General features: G+C 54.3%; 2 protein-coding genes across 3 annotated transcripts; both read left to right on the plus strand.

The window, feature by feature from the left end:
* The first annotated feature begins 12,259 nt into the window (after positions 1 to 12,259).
* THUMPD3 (THUMP domain containing 3) lies at positions 12,260 to 18,069 on the plus strand. Of its 2 annotated transcripts, none has more exons than XM_013369199.3 (9): positions 12,260 to 12,569; positions 12,823 to 12,900; positions 13,404 to 13,904; positions 14,941 to 15,071; positions 15,440 to 15,509; positions 15,894 to 16,009; positions 16,191 to 16,301; positions 16,519 to 16,642; positions 16,884 to 18,069. In XM_013369199.3, the coding sequence occupies exons 1-9, from the start codon at positions 12,354 to 12,356 to the stop codon at positions 17,013 to 17,015; spliced, it is 1,479 nt and encodes a 492-aa protein (XP_013224653.2). In that variant the 5' UTR covers positions 12,260 to 12,353; the 3' UTR covers positions 17,016 to 18,069. The 2 variants fall into 2 exon arrangements, with proteins under 2 accessions (XP_013224653.2, XP_064931910.1); XM_065075838.1 differs by having other exon boundaries at positions 16,194 to 16,301.
* A 393-nt stretch (positions 18,070 to 18,462) lies between these two features.
* On the plus strand, positions 18,463 to 20,669 carry VHL (von Hippel-Lindau tumor suppressor). Its single transcript, XM_065075839.1, has 3 exons — positions 18,463 to 18,706; positions 19,299 to 19,409; positions 19,790 to 20,669. Exons 1-3 carry the CDS (start codon positions 18,508 to 18,510, stop codon positions 19,972 to 19,974), a joined length of 495 nt encoding a protein of 164 aa, XP_064931911.1. The 5' UTR covers positions 18,463 to 18,507; the 3' UTR covers positions 19,975 to 20,669.
* Positions 20,670 to 22,387: the final 1,718 nt, after the last annotated feature.

A 22,387-nucleotide genomic window follows, 5' to 3' on the forward strand; every position in this document is an offset into this window, starting at 1 on the left:
GGACACGTGGAGTCCTTTGCCCTGCACTACTTAAGGCCACAAATAAGTGCTGTTGCACAACAGTTTCGGGGAAAAGCAGCAGTAACCTTGTTTCTGGTTCACTCCGTCGCTCTGTTTCCTCTGATTTAATCTCGTACCAAAGCCGCGGTGGCCCGGGCTCCCGCGGGGGTGGTCCCGAGCCACGGCCGCCCGGCTGCCCGCGCCCCCAGCCTTCGGTGCAAACCGGGGTCGTTTGCAGCAGGTGAACTTCTGGTTCGGATGCGACCTGACCGCTGCTTTGCTGGCGCGTCGGTGTGATCTCCCGTCACCCGCGCCCCGGGGCCCGTCGCTGCTCCAGCAGCTGCCCCGGGTTTGTGGGCTCAGACCAACTTCACGGGCCGCCCTTGCCCTTGTGCCCGTTCTGCACAGCAATGAGCATCGTCAACCCATCGCGCGGGACACACAGACGGTCGGACACAGAGCAACACTTTGCATGTGCAGAAGTGAACCCAGAGATACACACTCTGCCCTCCTCATGGGCTGCCCTGCAAGAGATAAGGACCGTGGCTGGGGAAAAGGTGCTGAAATGCAGTATTGCTTTAAAAACAACCCTAACGTTCATAAATTCAGACAGTCTCTGTTACAGTAATTTACATTATACATTTCTGATCTACGCCATTGGCATAAACTGAACTTGCCAAGAACTGTTTATTTTTAAAGAATATTAAGGCTTTGGGGATTTTAATTTAGAATATGAGTTGTTGCTTAAAAACATGATGTCCACATGCAAAATAAATAAAGCCAAGAAATCTACTGTTTGTAATCACCCCCTGGATTTAAATAAGTTAACTTGATTTAATTGGTTTCTAAGGGGAAGGAGGAAAAAGCAACACAGGAATTCTTGTCACAGGAAGGCATGATTTCTATCTGCAATCTAACACAATTAGTGGAGTGGGATTCAGTTACTGAGGGCAAAAAGAAAGCAAATCAAGAGTCAATTGAGTTGCTGCAAAATGTAATATCTTGCTGTCATCTCTGTTCTTAGCAGAGTTGCTGTAGCAACAGGCCAAAAAAAGAACTCGCACGAGAGGAGGAGCTTGCTGCTCTTTTACCGACGCCTTTCCATCGTCCTGAGTTACTGTGTGTGAACAATCCGTCCCATCCAGCAGTACCAGTGACTGCAGACCCGAGGCCGGATCCCGCCGGTACGGAGCCGGCGGCACGCACGGCTCTGTCTGTGGGTTCTGCCGTGGCGATTCTCTTCCGTAGGGCCGAACCCATTTCCATCCCACGCAGGACGCAGCTGCTGCTCGATCGCTCTGCACACCCGCGGCTCGGCAGCCCGCAGAGCCGCGCTGCCCGTGGCCACGCAGCCTGTAAACCAGAAACCGCTTTTCCTGGCACCTTCTTTCTGGCCAAAGCGGGCGGCACAGCAGGTGCTGCGGACGGGGCTCGGCGGAGGACGCGGCAGCGCTGTGCGGCTGAGCGCAGCGGCTCCCGGCTCGCTCCACAGCCCGGCCCTGCAGAGCCGAGCGCGTCGGGTCCGGCCGAGGCCAGAGAAACGCTCCAGCGCATCGGGCTGTCAGGCACTGACTTGCTTTTGACATTTGGGTCACTGCTATTTATTGTTTGCAATTAATTTAGTCACACATGATCTCCGTTTCTCCATCGGCAATTTGAAACCCTCTAATTGCATTTTCAGGCTCTTTGGGACGCAGAACTCATAAGCACAGCGTGGCCAAAGCTTCGGTCCCGTTCGGAGGGCGGCTGTGCAGGAGCTTTGCCTGGGGACAGGACGCATCTGTGAAACAGCCCCTTGACCCCCAGCCCAGCCCAGCGGACCAGCGCCCGCCCAGCCTGGGCTTGGGGGTCCCCGAGCACCCCTGTGACAAAACAGTCACTGCACATCACAGCACGCGCCCCTGACGGGGTACTTGATTTCATTTGCCAATGATGCACAGAAATAAGGGTTGATAAGCCTCCCCCCAGAGCAGAGTGTGAGCACCCCATGCAGCAGGGCACAAGCACCCCATGGCGTGCTGCACCCCATGCAGCAAGGCACAAGCACCCCATGACACGTGGCCCTGGCCGGACCCAGCCCCAGCTGCCCTTGTCCTCTGTCCCCAGGCCCACAGCACCGCGCCTGCTGGGGAAGCCGGTGGTTTGCACCCTGGTTTGCATTTCTTGCAGAAATGAGTCAGGTCTGTTGCACTTGAGGCAAACGACCTGCGAGTACCGGCGCTGGGAGCCGGGGACCGGGCGCAGGGAGCTCCAGCCCTCGCCGCTTTGTTGGCGGGGCAGCAGCCCCTGCCCACGGCCGCGTCGCCGGGGGCTTCCAGGAGCGGGGAGAGGAGAAAAGGCAAAGCCTGGGAAACTGAGCCGGCACTGTGCGGCGGCACAAAGCGCTATTGTTGGGGGCTGGGGGCGCAGTTAGTAGGGCAGGCTGTCCCCACCGCGCCGAGCTCCAGCCCACGGGACGCTGCGCGGGGCCGCCCCTGGAGTGACAGCGATTGATGGGGAAAGGGGGACAAATGGAAAACACGCCTTTCAGGGAGAATTTAGCCCTCTCATTAGAGCTGAATATGGCTGGGCAAAGGGGCCTCCTCGTGGAGAAGCCCCGGGCTCCACCGCATTCACAACTTCATTGTAAATTCCAGCACGACACCGTCATTTCCTGAAAGTGAGCGGAAAGTTTGGGGTTTTTTAAGCACCCCTTCTCGGTGAGACACGCCGAGGAGGAAACCCTTCCTCTGCTCCCGGCACAGCCCTGCAGCTGCACACGGAGCGCACGGCACGCGGCCAGCACTGCTCTTTCCTTTGGGAAAGAATGGTCACAGAGGATCTTGCTCACCTGTTTAACTATTACTACAATAATTTCACCTCTTAGTACAGAATTAAAGTTGCTGCTCTGACCAGATATGGCAGCTACTTTCACAATGAAGCTGCAAGGAGGGCAAAACTCCCCCCAGCACTACTGAAGAAGCATAAAGGAAACATGCTTAGCAGCAAAGGTTGGACAGCGTTAATACATCCCTTGGTCAACAGCAGCTGTTGATCGACCATCCCCAAACCTGTGGGAGTCCAGGGAGAGCCCGTCTCTTTCCCATCCTGCTTCTGGCTCAGCGGCTGCAGAACCGGGTTGGAAAACAGCGGTGGGTGCTGGTGAAAGGAGCAGAGGACGGGGGCGCGGGGGGGGGCTGGAGCTGGGGGCTCCAAGCCGCGCAGAGACAAGAGCATTTAGGGCACCGCTGGGGTCAAAAGCCACTGACGTCAACAGGCCATCTCCCATAGATTTCAGCTGGCCTTGGGTCCATTTCAGATGTATTTTGGGGAGGGCCTTTGAGAGCCGAACAAGCTCCTACAGCCCAGAAGTGCAGGATGCGGCTGCAGAGCAGCCCAGCTGCTCCCGCGCACGCAGCCGGTGCAGGTGCCGCCGGCGCGCTGCCCTTCGCCAGGCACAGCCCTGCCCGCCAAGCTGCACCGCGAGCTGCAGCGCCTGGGAAAGCAGCAGTGCGCCTCTGCGCCTGGCTGGAAAGCTGTTCTCTTCCCTCTGTTCCCAGCGTCGCTGTGCTTTGGGTTTGAAAATTTGTGCGCATAGTTGATCTAATTTGATTTCTGTCACTTTTGTCTCCCTCTTTCTACTTTGCACACTACATTAGGCTTTTGTTCCAATGCAGTTAAAGGCAGATTTACTGTGTGATGAGACGCTGCCGAGCAGTGGCTGGCAGGGCTCCAGAGCAAGGCCCAGTGTCACATAACAGATACTCAGTTGATAAGCTGGGGAAGCGTTCACAACGGGGGGCCCAGGAGCGCAGGGATTTTCGCGAACGGCGGTAAGCCCGGCGGTTTGTGAGCAGGTTCCACGGGAGATCTGCCGCGCGGGGAGGCGGCGCCGCGTGCGCCGGGGCCGCGGCAGCGCGTGGGGCGGCGGCGGGACGGCGCGAGCAGTCCTGGCAGGAACAGCAGCCCTGCTCCTGCTCCGCTGCACCCTGTGCGGTTCCTCCTTCCCGTTTTCTTAAGCTCGCCATGTGCTGACTGCTGCGCTGCCTGGGCAGCTCCGAGAGGCGGGTCTCTCGGTGGTCCTCTGAACCGCCCGCTGGGTTTGCCGTGTGTCACGCCCCTGTCACCAGCCTGGCCGGGTCCTCCTGGGACACCGCTGGACGAGCCGCGTGTGCGTCCGGCCCTTCAGAGAAGCTTGGGAACGTCCGGCGTGCTCCCACAACAGCCACGGCTGCTCCAGAGCAGAGCTGCGGCGATCGGTGTTGGCACGGTTTGGCACTGGTTTCTCATGTGCCACTCATTACAATATATTTCCTTTTCCTACCCTCCCTCTAATCACTGCAGTGAGAAGAGTCTGGTTTATAGCAACAGTGGTATGTCCATTAGCTATCATTGAAATGTATACAGATCCATAGATGCTTAAATGGACTTAGATTCAAATGCCTCGAGGAGGAAAAGAGGACAAAAGATATTTTTTCACAAGCTAATAAAAAGTACATGGTGGGAGAAAAGGTACCGGTTAAGCAATACTAGAAAACTGTAAAAGAAAGGACTGTGGCCTTCGAATGTCTGTGTTTTTCAGTCTTAAAGAAAAGCCCTCCCAAAGCAGGACAGGCGACGTGCAGAGGAGCGAGAGCGGAGCCAGGGGCGCGGGAGGGGCGGTTCGGAACAGCACCGTTAATTACTGCCCTGGCAACCCAAGGGGCTGCTACACAACGAAGGTGACGTGTGGGAGTGACGCTCTGCTGGGGGCCGAGCTGCCGGCCCAGCGGAGCATCAGTGTCTGCTCACAGGGCTCAGCCGCGGTACCGCCAGCCCGTCTCTGTTCGGTGAGGACGTGGCCCTGCGCCGCGGGCAGCCCCGCTGAGGCACCGGCACCTCCGGGCTCTGCGGGGGACGCCGCGGCTCCGGAACGAGACGAGCGCAGTCAGACGTGCAAGCCAGGCGTCCCCCAGCGCTCTGCCCCGTGCCCCCTCCGTGCAAAACGCTGCTCTCAGATCCAACTGGCAGCTTCAACAGCCACGAAAACAACAGTCCAGCCTGCTTGCTCGTGGGACTCGAGGCCGGTGTCACCAGTAGGAGAGACAACGTTTTAGGGGAGATTTTAATTTAAATTACTTTAGCGGCTGGAGTGAAGAGAGAAGAGGGTTTTGTTTTGTTGTGTTTTGAATTTAGACTACTTCAAAGAGTCATCTAGCTCTTGAGAAAGAGATGATGGTGACATCCTGTCCCGGAAGATGGAAACCAGAGCGGGCAGGGGGAGGTGAGGGGAAGCAAAGGCGCAGGAGGCAGCGGGAGCCCAGGAAGCGGCGCTCGGCGTGTGCTCAGCCGGGCCCGGCCCGGGAGGCCTCAGCACCCGGCCAGGACAAATTACCTTTCATTTCAGGTTTTAATTAAGCTCCCCTGCCTCAAAGCTGCAGCGAAAAGTCCTGAAAAATATAATCTGAGAGCACAGTAAAGGCTCAAATGTCAAACAGCATCCCGAGCCGCTGTTGGTTTAGTTGTAATTCTGTTATTCCAAAGGAAACACCGCAGTTTTCAAGGACTAACTCGTGATTTTCTAAGGCTTGCAGACTGACTTTCTGTATGACACACCAGAGTCAATCAAGTGGTACATACAATCCCACACTTCATTCTCGACACAAGCTGCTGACTTACCTGCACTCAGGGTGTTATTTTTTCCATCCTCTCTCACATCCACTCGCTCCCTCCCTTTATCTCTCTCAAAGAACTCAAGAAGAGCTACTTATCCAGCTCTTTTCATGTCACAGGCTGAAGGACCAATTCAACCCTCCTTTCTTTACAAACAAGTTCCTGCAGCACGACCCGAGCTGCATGGGTCTCACAGCACCCTCGTGCCCACGTCTGTAGTCACTGAACGGGTCCACCCGCCCTCTCATCTCGTATCTGCTCATCTTCTCGTTCTCCTCACACTTAAGAGTGGAATAGAGTGTTTTCACAGAGGCTTAGTCCTAGAGTCTGGTCAGTTTTTTTCCCCAGGCAGATATGCAGATAGACCAGAAATATTTACAGAGAAAGACTAAAGTTGTCTCAAGCATCACCAGCTCCTCTCCCTCCTCGTGGCCCAAGGCAAACGGTGCAGGGTGATGTGGCCCTGGCTCACTTGTGGCCAGTGTTCCCGTGCGCCCCGGCACCCTTCCTGTCCCCACTGGTCTCGGTTCTCCCCGCGCGGCTCCATCGCCGGCTGTGCGCGGGGAGGGGCGGCGGAGCTGACAGCGCCAGCACCGTTTCCTGGCAAAACCGCCCGCAACAGCCCCCGTTTTGTAACCAGCAGAACCAGCCGGGCCGCGGAAGGACAGCGCGCAAAACACTGCAGCCTTTCGACTGCACGGGCTTTAAAACGCTATAAAAGCTCCGCTACAAGGTTTTTGCTCTAGTGTATTCTCCACAAAATGGAACTGCACTAATCCACAAGCGGCTCACTGGGTAAGAGCGGCTCGGGTGGGAACATGGGAGAGCAGTCGCTCCGTGTTCCCTCTCCTGTCACTTCCCATCCGAGGCAGCTCCAGTTCACGGAGTATCCAGGTTAAAAAAGAAGAACCGGGTCAGCAGAAGAGCGACTGACAGCTCCGTGCTCTCCTGTGACATGGAAGCTCCGGGGAACGGCCGGGCACGGAAAGCCACCGCTGCACAAAGACTGGCGCCTTCCCGAGGTTCACACCCGCACTGATCCACCCACAAAGCAGTACAGCTGATCGAACAACGCTTGGCATTCCCGTTCGGGAGCCACCTCTGACGTACCACAGCATAATGCTACTCGCTGGTTTTCCCTGCAGTCTTCACCAAAATGAGGGAAAGTCGGTCCCTTGGAAACTGCATCAGACATACATTAAATAAAACAAACCTTAAACAGAGCATACACACCATATCACAAGTACAGCAAACTGCAAAAGCCACAAGCACGCCTGGGCAATGGGTGTAACTCTGTGAAGGGATTTTTACACCCTCCAAAACAAGATCTCACAGATCGGAATTGCGGTGAACAACCCGTATCAGCAGTAAATTGGACTCTTGACTCCACAAGCATCATCCTCTGGCCCTATGGAATGAGCCTGAGGAGCCATCGCGTTTCAGAACCCCAAAGAAACAAGTGCTGATTCTCTGGCCTGGCTGTTGTGCAGCTCGAAGAGGTCACTGCCTGGCGCTGGTGCCCCAGAAAGCCAGGGGACCTGCCGGGGGACCTGCCGGGGGAGCTGCCGGGGAGCTGCAAGGGGACCTGACAGGGGACCTCCCGGGGGACTTGCTGGGGGAGCTGCCGGGGGACCTGCCAGGGGACCTGCCGGGGGAGCTGCCGGGGGAGCTGCCGGGGGTCGGTGTCACAGCCCACAGACCGACGAGGGAACCGCTGTGACGACTGCAAGTGCTCCAGATGCGCCACAACCGATGAGAAAAGTCTGCTGCTAACTGCTGCGTAGTCATGGATATAGAACAAACAAATCACTAAATTGCTGAAAAACAGCGAGAAAATTCAAACCTGGAGTTTGTTCTAGGCTGTGCTCCCTGTGGAGTTGCACAACTTTCCCAGTTTCACTTTAAAATACCTTCACAACTTAGTGCCGGAGAGCTGGGGGTCAAGTGAAGTCTGGATTCCCCCATCTGATTGCACAGACTGAGTTCAACAATATCTAACTCGGAAGGCATCTCCCCTTAGGCTCTTAGAAACGCAGTGCTGTAGAATCTGTGAAGTAATCAGTCAGATATTTGCTTTCAAAGAACATTAATCATAGAACAATCCTACTGAAAAGTTCATATGTAAACCAGGACGTGTTTCTGGCCTGAAAGAGCACATCGATGTGTGAAGAATCCCTCCAGAGCGGTGGTGCTTCCTGGGACCCCACAGTGACTGGAGCTTTGGAATGGAAGTTGCATTGTCAGATCTGAGTTTTCAGCTCACCTGCTGGCATCATCTTCTGAAAATCATTCAGGATGAAGGTGCAGTAGGACGTGTGTGTGTTATTCAGGATCACCTCTTTCCCTAGAAGAGCACGGTCTGTCCCCCACAGAAGCAGCATAGAATGTCCTGAGTTGGACGGGACCCACAGGGTCATCAAGTCCAGCTCCTCATGAGCACGAATATGAATCACATGTAAATCTCTGCAAGTCCCCCTGTGAACAGCGAGTACCGAGCACCAAAGGAGCTGCAGCGCTTGGCCCTCGCACAGCCCCTCGCAGCAGCTTTTCTGCTCCACACATCAAAAGCGCGGGGATGTCATTCCAAAGGTGTGTTTTTGTGCAAAACAGACTTCAAGTAGGCAGGCAAACTGTTTGCTTCACACGCTAAAAGACAGTGCAGGCTTCCCACCTAAGAGCAGTTATGTTTAAAACAGAAATGAGTTCTTACCAGTAGATCAGTCTAAAAGATTTTAAAAAATAAAAGCCAGAACCCCAGGCTCCCCAAAAGGTCTTTTAAGTGTGTTAGTGTTTGCCAATCCTTTTTCAAATATTCTTAACAGAAGAATTTCCATTTAGTGACATAACTAAAATCTTCTCTGTAGGACATATTCGAAGAAATCAGATAACAGTTAAGCCAGGCTGTTGGCAGTTGTATTCAGCGGCAACAGCCATGCTGGTCACTCACCGGCCGAGCCCACCCTCAGCACGGTCATCCTCACAAAGGCCACTCACATTCTGGCCCAGGTTCTGCTGTTCCTGGATTGGGATGTGCCAGCGAAGCCCCCGAGATGCACTGCACTGCACGCACTGCACTGCACACACTGCACTGCACGCACTGCACTGCATACACTGCACACACTGCGCTGCACACACTGCACACACTGCACTGCACGCACTGCACTGCACACACTGCACACACTGCACACACTGCACTGCACACACTGCACACACTGCACACACTGCACACACTGCACGCACTGCACTGACAGGTGCTTCTTACGGTGAGCTCAGAGACAGAGAGAGGCCAACACACAAATGCGCCACCGCTTTGAATACAGCAGCCTGGGCCACAGAACAGAGGTGGAACCGATTCTCCTCTGCTCAAAATGTCAGCGCCAGCAGCATTTCTGAGCACCCCACGCATCTTCTGAACCACGGCTTGACGGGACAGACGCCAGAACAACAGCCTGGAGCCCTACGAGCCCTTGCATCCCCATAGCAGGGTCACGGAGGGTTTAATGGCAGGTGAATTATAGAACTGGTTTGATATTTCAATACATTATTGATCTTGCAAGATTCCATCCTGGAGAATAAATAAAAAGACTTTATAAAATCGCTTTTCTGGAAAAAAATAAAAGAGGCTTTATAATTCTATTAGACCATGCTCTGGCCCCTAAGTGATATTTAGCAGGTCTTTTAATAGGCAAGCCTCAATTTACTTGCTAATAAATTAGCTGCTAGGAAAACAAAGCTTCACATGAAAGGTATTAGGAGAACAGAAATGCAAACTACGAAGATGCTCATCAGTGTCCATGGTTCCCCACACAAGTGTATGTTTTGGTAGCATCCATATCCTTTTGAAGTCGGTCAGGAGCTAATCGGACGGGTCAGGTGTAACAGAAAACACGGCAATGCACACTGTGGGGCCACCATGGGGTTGTCCTCATCCCCCCTCGCTAGTGACACCCGTGGGCTTTCCCAGCCTGCGGAGTCAGAGGTTCTGGCCTCTGAAGCAGCCGACAGTGACCTGGAGATCCAGAACATTCACGCAGGACCAGACGGTTCCTGTGAGGAGAAATCACCCCGGCTTGGTTATTCCTCTCTCTGCCCACCACAGTTATGATTAAACCAACTGATAATATTTGGCTTTCAAACTTCATTAAACAGATTTCAGCTTCAGAAACGTCCATATCCTGTGACAGTGCAGCCATTAAAACAGCCAGAGGCTGCGATTAGAGCAGCGGTAACTGGGACACGCAGATCTCCAGTTCCGATTCTCGTTATTACAGTTCTGTTTCGATTAAAGACCTTCCTTTAAGCAGCAGGGAGAAAGCAGAAGATCTGCTTCCTCTAGATGGTGGTTGGTTGGTGGCAACGGCCTCTCTCTGCAGCCCTTCTCGTGTGCGGTCTCGATGCAGCTGCAGGATCCGAAACCCGCGCTCGAGCCGGCTCCGGAGCGCCGCCGACGCTGAGCACGCGGAACACCCTCAGCCGCAGGAAGGGGCCGGAAGGTCCTGCCGACCCCGGTCTCTCAGCAGGAGGCAAATCCAGCGCCAACAGGAGACTTGGACAGGCTGCTGATGAGAGAATCAGCACCTTTACAGAGTTCAAAGCCTCGCGAGTGCCGTGCACGATGCCGCAGCTGGCACAGCGCCGCTTACAGGAACGCGCCGAGTGCTAATACTGTTTTCTTCCCAGCCACGTGTGCTGGTGGCGTGGGGAAGGTTTGACTGACGATGGAAGGATGTGACACCCCAGTGAAACTGGGAGACGCTGCTCTCAGCAGACACCTGAGGATGCTTCGCTGTTTCCATTAGATCTCCTAAGAAAACAAACTTCCATCTGTACTGAGGAGCATTTTACAAATATAGGCAAGTCCTGGCAGTGGCGAGGCAGAGACGCTGCAGTAATTTACCGACAACAGCGAAGCCTGGGTGTATGACGGTGATTTATGCAGAGGGCCGTCCCTTCTGCGCTGTGGCAGGCAGGGAAGCTGCACAGCTGTTGTCCAGTGCCGGCGGTTTCAGCAGCAGATGGACTGAACGTTGCACAAACCTGCCCTGGGGTCTGAAAGATGCCGTGTGAATGGTGCTGTTTACTCAGCTCCTGTCACAGTCCCTGTCACAAGGAACAAATGTGCCTGTGTACCCCTGTCCTTCCCCCTCTCTCTGCCCCGAAGAGCTCAGGTACAAAGACAGAAGATCATAAAAACACAGCATGGCTTTGCTCCCAGAGCCGTTAGAAATAAGTTCAGGGATTACTAGTTTTCCAATCTTTAAAGGTCCTGCTGGCTCAGCAGACACTTTGACAAATCCCCATTTTCTGGGTGTCAGAGCAGATTCCAGACCATGAAATCGCATCCACGGCTGGAAGAGCAGGAGCCCCTGGCCCCGGCGCCTCCTCTCCCGCGCTGGCACTGGGGCGGCACAGGGACCGGGTCCGTTACGCCCGCCTGGCGGGTTTGCAGCTCGCAGCACGGGCTGTCTGTCCGCTCCTCACTCGGATGTTACCACCACCGGTTGAGATTCAACTCCCATGAAAAAAAATGGCAAACTATTTCCTCTTTGCCAGAGGTCAGAAAGTGCCGGTGCCAGGCCTCCTTACAGAGCCTTCGGGCTGGCATTTGCAAGAGGCCTTTAATCCCCGCTCCCGAGTAACTGCTCTGTGAGTGACAAGGGCTCCTCTCCCCCCAGCAGCTCCCCAGCCAAGCAAAGCCCCGTCCGCAGCCCTGGCGTCCAGGAGCCGCACCGGCGCCTTCACCACGGGCTCCCGGCGCTGCCGCCGCCCCCTCGGCGCGCCAGACACCTGCTGAAAGACGCCTCAGCTCCCACCGACAGAGCGCAGCGGGAGCTCTCAGGGGGAAGGCAGAGCGCGCCATTGTTCTAAAAGTCCTGCAGGGCTCTGGGGCTCCCGCGGGCCCGGCCGCCGGCAGGAGGCGATTCTGAGCGTGCTTGGGCGGGTTTCAAGGGCTGAAGCATCGCAGGCTGATTACCGGCTCTCGCCTTTCCATCCGAGACCAGCTGCGAAAGGTCAGAGCTGCTGCTCACAGGCCAGACATATGGAATCAATTTAAGTGTCTGGCAAACACCTTCAGCAAAATATGCTGAAAATTCTGCTGTTGAAAGTAGCTCAGCAAGCCAAGTCCGGCATCCCAACTGAACCATGCGCTCCATGGGTTCGATCCTGTATTTCCAGTTAAAACTATAGCTCTGGAATACAGCCCGCGTCTCCCCTGCGCGCAGCACCCCCCACACGGCGCTGGGAGAGCAGCGCGCTGCCCGCTGCCGCTGAAACGGCACCGCGGGTCAGCCCGCCCCCGCCCCCTGCCGCTGCCGCCAAAACGGCACCGCGGGTCAGGCCGCTCCCGCCCCCGCCCCCTGCCGCTGCCGGTGCTGCTGCTGCCGCCGAAACGGCACCGCGGGTCAGTCCTGCCGCTGCCGCCGAAACGGCACCGCGGGTCAGCCCGCCCCCGCCCCCTGCCGCTGCCGCCGAAACGGCACCGCGGGTCAGCCCGCCCCTGCCGCTGCCGGTGCTGCTGCCGCCGAAACGGCACCGCGGGTCAGCGCGCCCCCGCGGGCACGGGGCTCCGGCCGCCGGGCAGCAGGGGGCGCTGCCGCCAACCGCAAAGGCGGGCGCGGCCGGAAGCGGAAGGGGCCGGTGGAGCGGCGCGTGGCGCCGGTTGCGCGGCGCCGGTTGCGCGGCGGGAGGCGGTGGGGCTGCGGGCCCGGCCCGGCGGGGCCATGGCGGGAGCGGAGGCGGCCGCGGAGGCGGCCGGCGGCGCTCAGGGCCCGGCCGAGGAGGGCGCGGAGCTGGCGGCCGTGATCGGCGCCACCGTGCCCACCGGGTTCGAGCTGACGGCGGCCGCCGAGGTGCAGGAGAAGCTGGGCTCGGCCTCCCGGATCAGCAGGGACCGCGGCAAGATCTACTTCGAGGTGCCGGCCGGGGCGCTGCCGCAGGTCCGTGCGGGCTCCGCGCTCCCCGTCACACCGGGCGGGATCCCGGGGCCCGACCGCGCCGCCTCAGAGGCGTTCGCGTTGAAAGCCGTTGGGCGCGGAGCTGCGTTGGCTCCGCGGGCATCCCGTAACCGCATCGACAGAACGGAACTGCGGTGGAGCGGTGTGCTCTCTGAAGTGCAGATCGAGGTGCCAGACTGCGGCTCCCGCGGACGCAGACCCGGACCGTGACGCCGCGGCCTCTCGTGTCTTGCAGGTGCACCGCCTCAGGTCGGTGGATAATTTATTCGTGGTTGTTCAGGAGTTCCAAGACTATCAGTTTAAAGAGAGCAAGGTGAGTTTCTTCTCATTTTCCGATCAGTTATGGGTTCTGGCGTGGGTTTTTAATTTAAGACTGGTTTCAGAAAGTACTCTGTTGTACGAACAAGGTGTTTTGTTTTATTGGTGATATTGTCCCCAGGCCTGCGTGCTGGCCCGTCAGTGACGTGCGGCTGTGTTGTCGACAGAAGCTCTGCGGTTGCTCGCGTTGCCCGGGTGGTCTCAGATGAGAGCCGACACCATGCCCGCACGTCACACTCGGGACAGGAAACTATCGCTTTGGTCACTTAATTTGGTGTCATCTGTTTATTTGACAAGATACATGATGAAATACTATGAGTCCTGTGACTTAAAGTGCAATTCAGTCTATTTATGGAAAAAATTTCACAAAAAACTGTAGGCTTTGCTTAAACCTGCAGTGGGTTACGTGTATAGGAAACTGATTTGAGAGACTTAAGAAAGGGATAGCTTTTAGAGGGAGGGAGTGACTTCAACGCACAACTGTTTTGTATCTTAAAGGAAGATGCCCTAAAGGATTTGGAAGATTTGGTTAAACAGCTGCCTTGGACTGATCCGTTGAAAGTGTGGGAGCTGAACAACAGCTTGAAAAAGAAAAAGACAAAACGCAAAAAGCATCATCTGCAGAGAACAGCGAGCAAAGAGAAACAGAACGAGGATGGAGCGGAGGAAGGAGCAGCTCCCAAAGACGTGAGCGCAGAGGAGGACGGTGCCCCAGGACCCACCGGCGGGCAGGACACCGAGGAGGCGGCGGGACAGGCACCTCAAAACGGGGAGGAGGAGGAGAACGAGCAGTCGGATGCCAAAGATGAGTTGCAGGCGGGTTCCGGGAGCGAGACCAAGGTGGGCGAAGGGGACGTGAAGGTGCTCAAGTTCCGTGTGACGTGCAATCGAGCGGGGGACAAGCACAGCTTCACGTCCAACGAGGCTGCGAGGGACTTCGGCGGGGCCGTGCAGGAGCACTTCCAGTGGAAAGCCGACATGACCAACTTTGACGTGGAGGTACAGTGCCGTGTCTGCTGTAAAACCCCGGTGTGCAGGGATCTCCACAGTGCCTGCAGAAGGTGACTCTGGAACTAAAGATCCGTAGTGCTGAAGGCACGGCCAGCTCAGGAGCCTTCATTTCCCCGGTGTTGTGTGTCCTCAGAGCCCCGCGCTGGCGGCCGGTGAGCTGCTGTGTCCCCCTGCAGACACCCGTGTCTGCTGGGTTCACCCGCAGAGCTGAGCTGGAGCTCAACAGCTTTTCCCTCTCCCTCCCCGCAGCAGAAGCTCTGGTGCCCAGTGCTGCCCCTTTGTAACATTTGGTCCCACACACACTTAAATGTATTGTGGGTGCCCAGTGCTTTACTTGTGCCTCATTAAGCCTTTGCGTAATCCATTGTTTTGTTCAGTGTGAGCTAACAGATGATTTTCCATCTAGAAGCTGTCATTTTGTGGTGGAGGGGCACACAAAGGGTTAACGTGAACTGTCCAGGGTTTATTTCCTATCACAGGGAAAGCAGAGATTTGGGAGGACCCCCAGCACTCCTGGTCCACCCGCAGTGCGGGGCCTGTGTTTCCGGGGGGCAGAGAACCTGAAGGTTTTCTTGCAGGTCTAGTAAGGGCTGTCCCGTAATCATGTTTTCACCCTCCAAACGGCGGTGGTGGGGCGGACCAGGAGTGTGATTTTTATTGCTGCTTTGCAGCTGCCTCCCTGTGGCTTGCAGGACTTACCCTGTGCTCCCCCTGCTCACAAACCAAAGCTTGTTAAAAGCAGCAGGATGCTTATAGCACTGTTTGAAGTCTTGCGTGGAAGATTCTGTGTGAAAGAGAAAATGCTCGTTCTCATTCTGTGTGAAGGAAAACGCGTGGACGCTCTCCTGAATTGTGTCCGCTCTTGCCGTTACAAATGGTGCATTGCCTTTCTTCCAAGAATGCTCTTTTGTATGTATTTCCTGGGTTTTAAACTGCCATCTAAGATTCTCATAAACCTTTACCAGAAGTGCTATGGAAAACCTCTATTACTGCTGAAACTCAGTTCAAGTTTGTTTTTCTTTAGGTTCTTCTGAATATTCACAACAATGAAGTAGTTGTGGGCATCGCGTTAACTGAAGAGAGTCTTCACAGAAGAAACATTACACATTTTGGACCCACAACTCTCCGTTCAACTCTGGCCTATGGCATGCTTCGGTCAGCACCATCACCTGCTGTTATCTTATTCTCAGTTGTTGTTTTGTTTCCAGGTTACATCCTTTGTCCCCTCACTGCTGCCTCCAAAGCCATTTCTGTTAATTCTTAAGAATAGAAAAAGAAAAAATAGAAAAGAGAATAGTTGCTGAAATAGTGGGCTTTGCATGTAACAGTGGGTGGTTTCCAGCGTAGTAAACATTTGCTGTGATCCATTAGCCGGTTCTCAAAATACTGTATCACATCCTCAAATGTATTTCAGTAGCCGTTTTGTTAGAAGGGTGGAATCAAAGTGATTAAGATAGTTCCGTTTTCCTTCCTTGCAGAAACCCACGTCTTTGCCGTTTTCTCACCGTGTCTTTGTTCCTCAGGCTCTGCGACCCGCAGCCGACAGACATCATCGTGGATCCCATGTGCGGCACGGGCGCGATACCAATCGAGGTGACTCTGCCTTTCTTTTTAACTTAAAAAACTTGATGGTATCTGCAACTGAGTAATACGGGTAAGTTTGCTGGGAAATAGCTGAGCAGCCAACTCCAAAATATCTCACCAACTCTTAAACAGGTACAAATTTACTTTCTGTAAATGACCTCATTGTCCTTCCCAGAGCTGTAGCAGGAAGAAACTAAATCCAGAAGTGTTTTGAGCCTTTGTGGTGCATGGCAGCTACAGCAGATACCTGTTACAGAATTGAACAGTTATTTCATCCCCTTGCGGTTGCTCTGTTGCAGTCTGTCGTGTTTGCATGGTGTGGTTCTTGTGTTAGTTTTGTTTCAGATGAAGCAGCGTCGATGCTGGTGTTGGTTACTGTCAATATCTCTGCAGGGAGCTACAGAATGGCCCAGCTGCTACCACATCGCTGGCGATAACAACCCACAGGCTGTGAAGAGAGCGGCAAACAACATCTGTTCTCTGCTAAAGAAGAACGAGAATAAGGAAAGGTGGGAAGAGTTCAAGTGATTTAGTTTTCCTGAAGTATTGTATGTAAAGAAAGTAATTTTGCAGTGGTGCATTTGACTATCTTTGTATTTTCCTATTTATTGTTTTGCGGACATCATAGACGTCCTCAATTGAAAAGCGTTCTCGGTAGCCATGTCTGAGGGAAAGGTCTTTGCCTTGCAGCAGCACGTCCCCAGGCATACCCCTAGACATCATCCAGTGGGACATCTGCAACCTGCCCCTGCGCAGCGGCTCTGTGGACATCATCGTGACCGACATGCCCTTTGGGAAGAGGTGAGGGACGCTGGAGGAGCCGCTGCGCTTCGCCAGGGTTAGGGTTCTCTCTAGTTACTTAACTGGCCCGATTAAGAGGTATTGATGTACTCTGTTAAAAATGCGGGTTGAAATCAGTAGCAAATGTGGTCGTGAATGGGTTAACCCATGTCTGAAAGACCCGCAAGAGTTAACTGTTTGTCAGCGATCACAAAGGGGATATTAATGTATTTTGCAGGATAGGGTCAAAGAAGAAGAACTGGGATCTGTATCCCGCCTGCCTGCTGGAGATGGGGCGGATCTGCGCGCCGGGCACCGGCCGCGCCGTGCTGCTCACGCAGGACAAGAAGTGCTTCGCCAAGGTATGTCTGAGCGAGCACCTATGTGCACGGGGAGATACAGCAAGCTGACTTCATTAGGGAAGATGATCTATTTTTAGAGCAACAATTAGTAACATTTAAACAGAGTTTTGGACCCAAAGAGTCATTTGACGCTCCCATCAGATGTGATTTAGAATAATCAGCAATAATTTCTAAAGCAAATTTACTCCTCTTATCTTACCGTGGAGCCGTCACCGCTCTCTGGCTGGTTTTTGGGTTGTAGGCCTTGTCGCGAATGGGACACATCTGGCGCAAAGCTCAGACCGTCTGGGTGAACGTCGGGGGGCTTCACGCTGCTGTGTATCTTCTGAAACGCACCTGGGAGAGGGCGGAGGAAAAGAGGTCGTTCTGGTAACCATGGAGAGGATGAGACACCCCCAGACCTGCTGGAGAGCAGCCTGGCACAGCAGACACCCGAGAGCAGCGTCTGTCAGTTCCTACGGGAGGAAACCAAACAACTTGCGTAGAAATTGTGTAAAGTAAATATTAAACAAGGGATCAACTTCGGAGCTGCCAGTTGTACTATGTGTTCTGAAACCTCTTTACTTAAATCGCCTCTTTCCTCCCTGCCACCCAAACCGAAATTCAGTGGTGAATCAGTAACACATTCCTTTGCTCGGGGCTTCTCTACCATGGCCCTTGTTTGCTTCACTTAAATGTTCTTCTGTTTGTGGTAGAAAACACGTTCAGGCAGCTTTGGAGGTAGCAGTGAATTTATTTCCCAAACTGTGGAAGTTGTACGTGGATCTTGAAATGACTAACGGCACTACAAAAACTGTCGTCTTGAAGGGTTGGGAGGCACTATCTTCTTTAATACGGGATTTTTCAAAATTGAAGTTTTCTGGTTGATACCATCGCCCAAATGTAAACTAAGATTATAAGCCCGTATCTGCTTTTCATGGTCTGATAAGCAAATGCCAATTAGCAGTTACTGTTTTTCTTACCTGTTATTTCAACTTAGTGCTAGTTAACAGTAAATGTCTGATCCGTGTGTTCTTGTACCCCTGCCGTGGTTGGGGGGAACACACAGCCTTAGCAAAGGGGCTGTAGCTACTGTATGAGAACAGAGATACTTTTAGCAGTTATATTTAAAAGTTGATGTTTCCAATGTCTACTGTAGACATATCAAGGTGGCAACATGTTTAAATTTATTAGGTGATTTAACTGCTGTAGTTATGCCCGCTATTTACAGAAATACATTACCTGTTGAGTAACTGGAAGTTGCAAATGCTTTTTCTGCGGTAAATGTTGTGTGGTTTCTCAAGCCTCTGACGCTTTGCCCAGCAGAGCCTGAACACACTGGTTACCAGTTGCCGTTTTCATCCACGTGTATTAATGCGAAGTGCATGGAAGTGTTGAGAGGCGCATTAACAAGTATTAAAGTTTTAGAAGTTTTGCATAGGAGAGAAGTCTGAGTTGTGTTCTTTTTGTGGTCCCTGTCCCGTGAAGGACAGTGCAGCCCTGTGTTTACCACACAGTTGTCTTCTGGGTGAAATAGTGCCAAGGGCATCTGCTCAGTGTGCTCCCGCACCCGTGGTTTCCATGACGACGTGCAGGTGATGCCGCGGTGCTGCTGCACTGAACTCTGCAGCTTCGCTGGGGATGTTACATTCTTAAAATGCATCAATGCCCTCGTGGTTTCTTGCCGTCGACATTTCGTTTTAAGGAAAGCCAAGCACAGTAACATTCTAAGACCTTCGAGAGTGCATTTTGCTGTGTTTTTTTCACGCCCCGCCCGCGGGCCCCGCGCGTGCGCCAGGGGCGGGGCAGGCGGTGCAGGCTCCGCCCCCAGCGAGGTGCCGCCCCCTGGCGCATGCGCGCGGCTGCGCCGCCGTGAGGGGCCGGGGATGGCGCCGCCGGGGCCGGGCCCGGAGGGGGGCGGCGGGCCCTGCCTGCGCTCCGTCAACACGCGGGAGCTGTCCCGGGTCGTCTTCAACAACCGCAGCCCCCGCTCCGTTCTCCCCGTCTGGGTGGACTTCGAGGGCAAGCCGTGTTCCTACCCGGTGCTGCAGCCGCGCACCGGGCGGTTCATGCACAGCTACCGGGGTGGGTGCGGCCGCGGCGGGCGGGGCGGCGGCTGCCGGGGGTGCCGGCCGAGGGAGCGGGGCCTGCCCCGGGCTTCCCCGCCGGGCCGCGACTGAAACGCTGCCCGCGGGGGCGCGGGCCTGCAGCCCCGGCAGCGGCGGGGACTGCCCGGGGAGCGGCGGCCCGTGCTCCGGTACCGGCTGTACCGCCCAGCGGGGACTGCCCGGGGAGCGGCGGCCCGTGCTCCGGTACCGGCTGTACCGCCCAGCGGGGACTGCCCGGGAGCGGCGGCCCGTGCTCCGGTACCGGCTGCACCGCCCAGCGGGGACTGCCCGGGAGCGGCGGCCCGTGCTCCGGTACCGGCTGCACCGCCCAGCGGGGACTGCCCGGGAGCGGCGGGCTGTGCTCCGGTACCGGCTGCACCGCCCAGCGGGGACTGCCCGGGAGCGGCGGCCCGTGCTCCGGTACCGGGCCGATCGCTCCGGAGGTGCCCGCTGCGGGGCGGCATCCGGCGGTGATCGTGGCTGCTGAAGAGCCGCTCGGTTCCTTACGGGTGCCCCAAAGCCGCGGCTCAACCCGCATGGTAACTGCAGCGTGTCCCCGTTCCCTGCAGGTCACCTCTGGCTGTTCCGGGACGCGGGGACCAACGACAGGCTCCTGGTCAACCAGCAGGAGCTGTTTGTGGCGGCTCCCAACGTGAGCACGGCAGACATCACGCTGCCAGGTGAGCGGGACCGCGGGCGGCCCGGAAACTGGGCAGTTTGTGCTTGGTCTCTTTGGACTTTGGCGTGAGGGTCTGGCGAGAAATCAAGTACTCAGATCATCAAATCTGCCTCCAGAATAGGAAGCGCTCCTGAGTGTTTCTAGTGAGAGCTGTGTCATTGCACAGGTTCCTCAGAGCTATTGACAGCTCTCGCGTTTAAAGGTGTCTCTGATGGGTTTTGTAGGGTGCGTCACAACGGGAAACAAAGTTCTTTTCCTCTTTCTAGTGAGAGTAGAGTGTTGTGAATAACGCTGCTGCGTGTTCTGTTGGCGTTTGTGTGCTTGGAGAAGCAGCGGCTGCGCTGGAGGCAGCCGGTAACGAGGTGTTTGTGTTAACCGCAGTGTTCACCCTGAAGGAGAGGTGTCTGCAGGTCGTGCGCAGCCTGGTCAAACCGGTGGACTACAGGAAACTGGACATTGTTCGATCCTTATACGAAGAGCTCGAAGATCATCCTGACATTAGGAAGGATCTTCAGCGGCTTTCTCTGGAGAGAAGTGAAACACTGAGGAACGGAGTTCTGGAATAACATGATTACCCACTCCAGGCTCTTTAAATAGCAAACCAGTGGGTTTGAGCAGGGACGGTCGCCGTGAAACATGCCAAGAACCCCTGCCTGTGTTTTCAGTTCTGAAGCATAAACCCAGTTAAACTGTAGAAAGCTTTCTGTGACGCTCAGTGAGATCCCAGAGCCTGCACAGGCGCACTCCGGGCTCCGATGGCTCCGTTCTGTTCCTCGACACGCTGCGAACTGGTGGCGCTGGAGCCCTCGTGTAAGCGCAGCTCAGTGATGCTTTATTTGGACTATCTCAGAACACAGCATAGGGACACGGGTCATCTCTGTGGAGAATGTGCCTGCAGATCAGCTTTCTTTTATTAGAAAGTAAATTACACCAAGAATCAATTGAATCCAGACTGTAACGATTGTAAGAGTCAGACCAGCACCAGTTTTGCTTGAATAATTTGGTTTTGATGCAATTTCCCACTCTCACACTTAGCCTAGATTTGCCTGTGAATCACAAAGGGCGGTGGTCACTGGTTAGCAGGTGATTTCTGTAGCATACATTTCTTCCCAGTTACACATTCTGAGAAACACGGTGTGAAACTGAGAATTTCAATGCATTCTGTAAGTATGAAATGTCTCTCCTTTTTGTGGACTTGTTTTTCTTACATATTTGAAGTGTATGAATTGATCTTTGTAATAAAAATGTGAATCCATGCTAATGTTTTGACTCTAATTGCATCAGGTAACTGCAGATAACTGTGCCCGTTCCTGCAACGCTCCCGGGAGCCGTAGATCAGGAGCAGGTACTTTCCTAGGACCGTGTTGGTCACTGCTAGTGGATCAGTCCTGGCAGTCCCGAATGTGAGCAGACAGAACAGCATGCTCACATACCCGTGACTTGCCAAAACCAGACACGGAACTGCCTCGTGGTTTCCTCACTCATAGGAGTATCCTGTCTTTGCTTAACTTGTAGTTACATCCACTCAATTCCAGGGCACCTGAAATCCTGGGCTGAAGAGCAGCTCCTGTCGGACATCAGTCAGTTGTGGATGCTTTCTGTTCATTTGTTACATAACAAAGAAAATTCTGCTTCCATTTTGCAGATGAAGTCGAGTTTTCCAAAGTTATGCAAGAAGTCTGGGAGAGGAAGGGGCGGAACAGAAAGTGTGGTGCGGACCCTGTTCACACAGCTGCCTCCTCTTCCTCCCACAGATGTTTTCTTGCAACGTGGATACATCTGCTTGTGATACGAATTCTGTAACTACTTCACTCATTTTAGGTCTGACATCTAAGTGTTGATTTTCCTGCTGACAAATCATGAAATACCTTTATTTTTCTTTCCATACATCAGGTTTGGAAACTTAGCAACTTCCTCTGCAAGATGAGAAGCGCTTCGAAACACATCTCACAAACAGGCGACGAGGGTTTGTCTTTGCAGACCACTGAGTCACACCTGATGCTCTTGCCGCCGCCTGACAGAACCGTTACAGGCCTTGCTGGTTCTATCTTGTAACCAAGGCAGCAGTGTTTGTCAGCATGTTCAGTAACACCTTCCCTTGGCTCGGGAGTCACATTGCCAAATGCCCCCCAGACCCTCCCATGGCCTAGGTCACCAGTAACATCAGCCCAGCTGGGTATCTTATTTTTTGTATTATACTTAGAGGCATTCTGGCATAAAACCAATTTGATTACATATTGTTTCTCATTGGAATGCCATAGCTCATGATATTTCTCATATTATTTGGTCCATTCCTCAGCCAAACCTGCGTCTTGAGTCTTTACTCAGAGTGCAAGGCGCTGGCAGAGGTCAGGAGGTAATGGCCATAAAAGCCCGTTTGCTTAGAATTGTTATAGCAGGTGCATAAAAAGTATACTTTGAATTTTTGGTCATTAAACAACTCGTGTTGACGAAATATGTTAAAAAATGAACAACAAACCCACATGTTACAGATAGGTAACCTCTGGAGCAATGCTCAATGTGCAGGAAAGTGTATTTCTTCTGGAGTGCTCCCTGGGATCAGAATGCAAAAAGAAAGCAAGCCCGCGCGGGTTCCAAGACGTGGCCACTGTGGAATGGAGCCTCCTCCGAGTTACTCAGGCCAGTAATGAGTGAAAGTGGCACTTACATGTGACACGTCGTTACAAATGCGGGTGATTGTCAGCGCTGTCTGGTTTGGCACCTGGGAGCACAGCAGCTGGGAGGTCAGGACCCAGCTCAGGTTGGCTCGGCACGGCTGCCGAGCGCGGTGGGAGCGGCTGCTGCGGGAAGGGGCTGCTCACGGCCAACGGTGGAAAACACCAGAGAAATAACAAGTTCTGCAGAAATTCGGTTCTGAATCATTCTCGATCCCCAGCTGTGCTGTGCCCGGTGCGGCGGGGAGCATGTTGGTGGCTTTTGGGGGGATCTGTAGCCATGGGGTGAACAAAGTTGCAGCTG

The sequence above is a fragment of the Columba livia genome, chromosome 10 (assembly GCF_036013475.1).
Source record: "Columba livia isolate bColLiv1 breed racing homer chromosome 10, bColLiv1.pat.W.v2, whole genome shotgun sequence".
NCBI classification, from domain to species: Eukaryota; Metazoa; Chordata; class Aves; order Columbiformes; family Columbidae; genus Columba; species Columba livia.

Excerpts from the sequence above, each read along its gene's own strand:
- THUMPD3 (XM_013369199.3), top strand. The coding sequence starts at position 12,354 with ATGGCGGGAGCGGAGGCGGCCGCGGAGGCGGCCGGCGGCGCTCAGGGC. Across the intron at positions 13,905-14,940 it reads TGACCAACTTTGACGTGGAG|GTTCTTCTGAATATTCACAA; the intron begins GTACAGTGCCGT and ends GTTTTTCTTTAG. Across the intron at positions 16,010-16,190 it reads AAGAACGAGAATAAGGAAAG|CAGCACGTCCCCAGGCATAC; the intron begins GTGGGAAGAGTT and ends TTTGCCTTGCAG.
- VHL (XM_065075839.1), top strand. The coding sequence starts at position 18,508 with ATGGCGCCGCCGGGGCCGGGCCCGGAGGGGGGCGGCGGGCCCTGCCTG. Across the intron at positions 18,707-19,298 it reads GTTCATGCACAGCTACCGGG|GTCACCTCTGGCTGTTCCGG; the intron begins GTGGGTGCGGCC and ends CGTTCCCTGCAG. Across the intron at positions 19,410-19,789 it reads GGCAGACATCACGCTGCCAG|TGTTCACCCTGAAGGAGAGG; the intron begins GTGAGCGGGACC and ends TGTTAACCGCAG.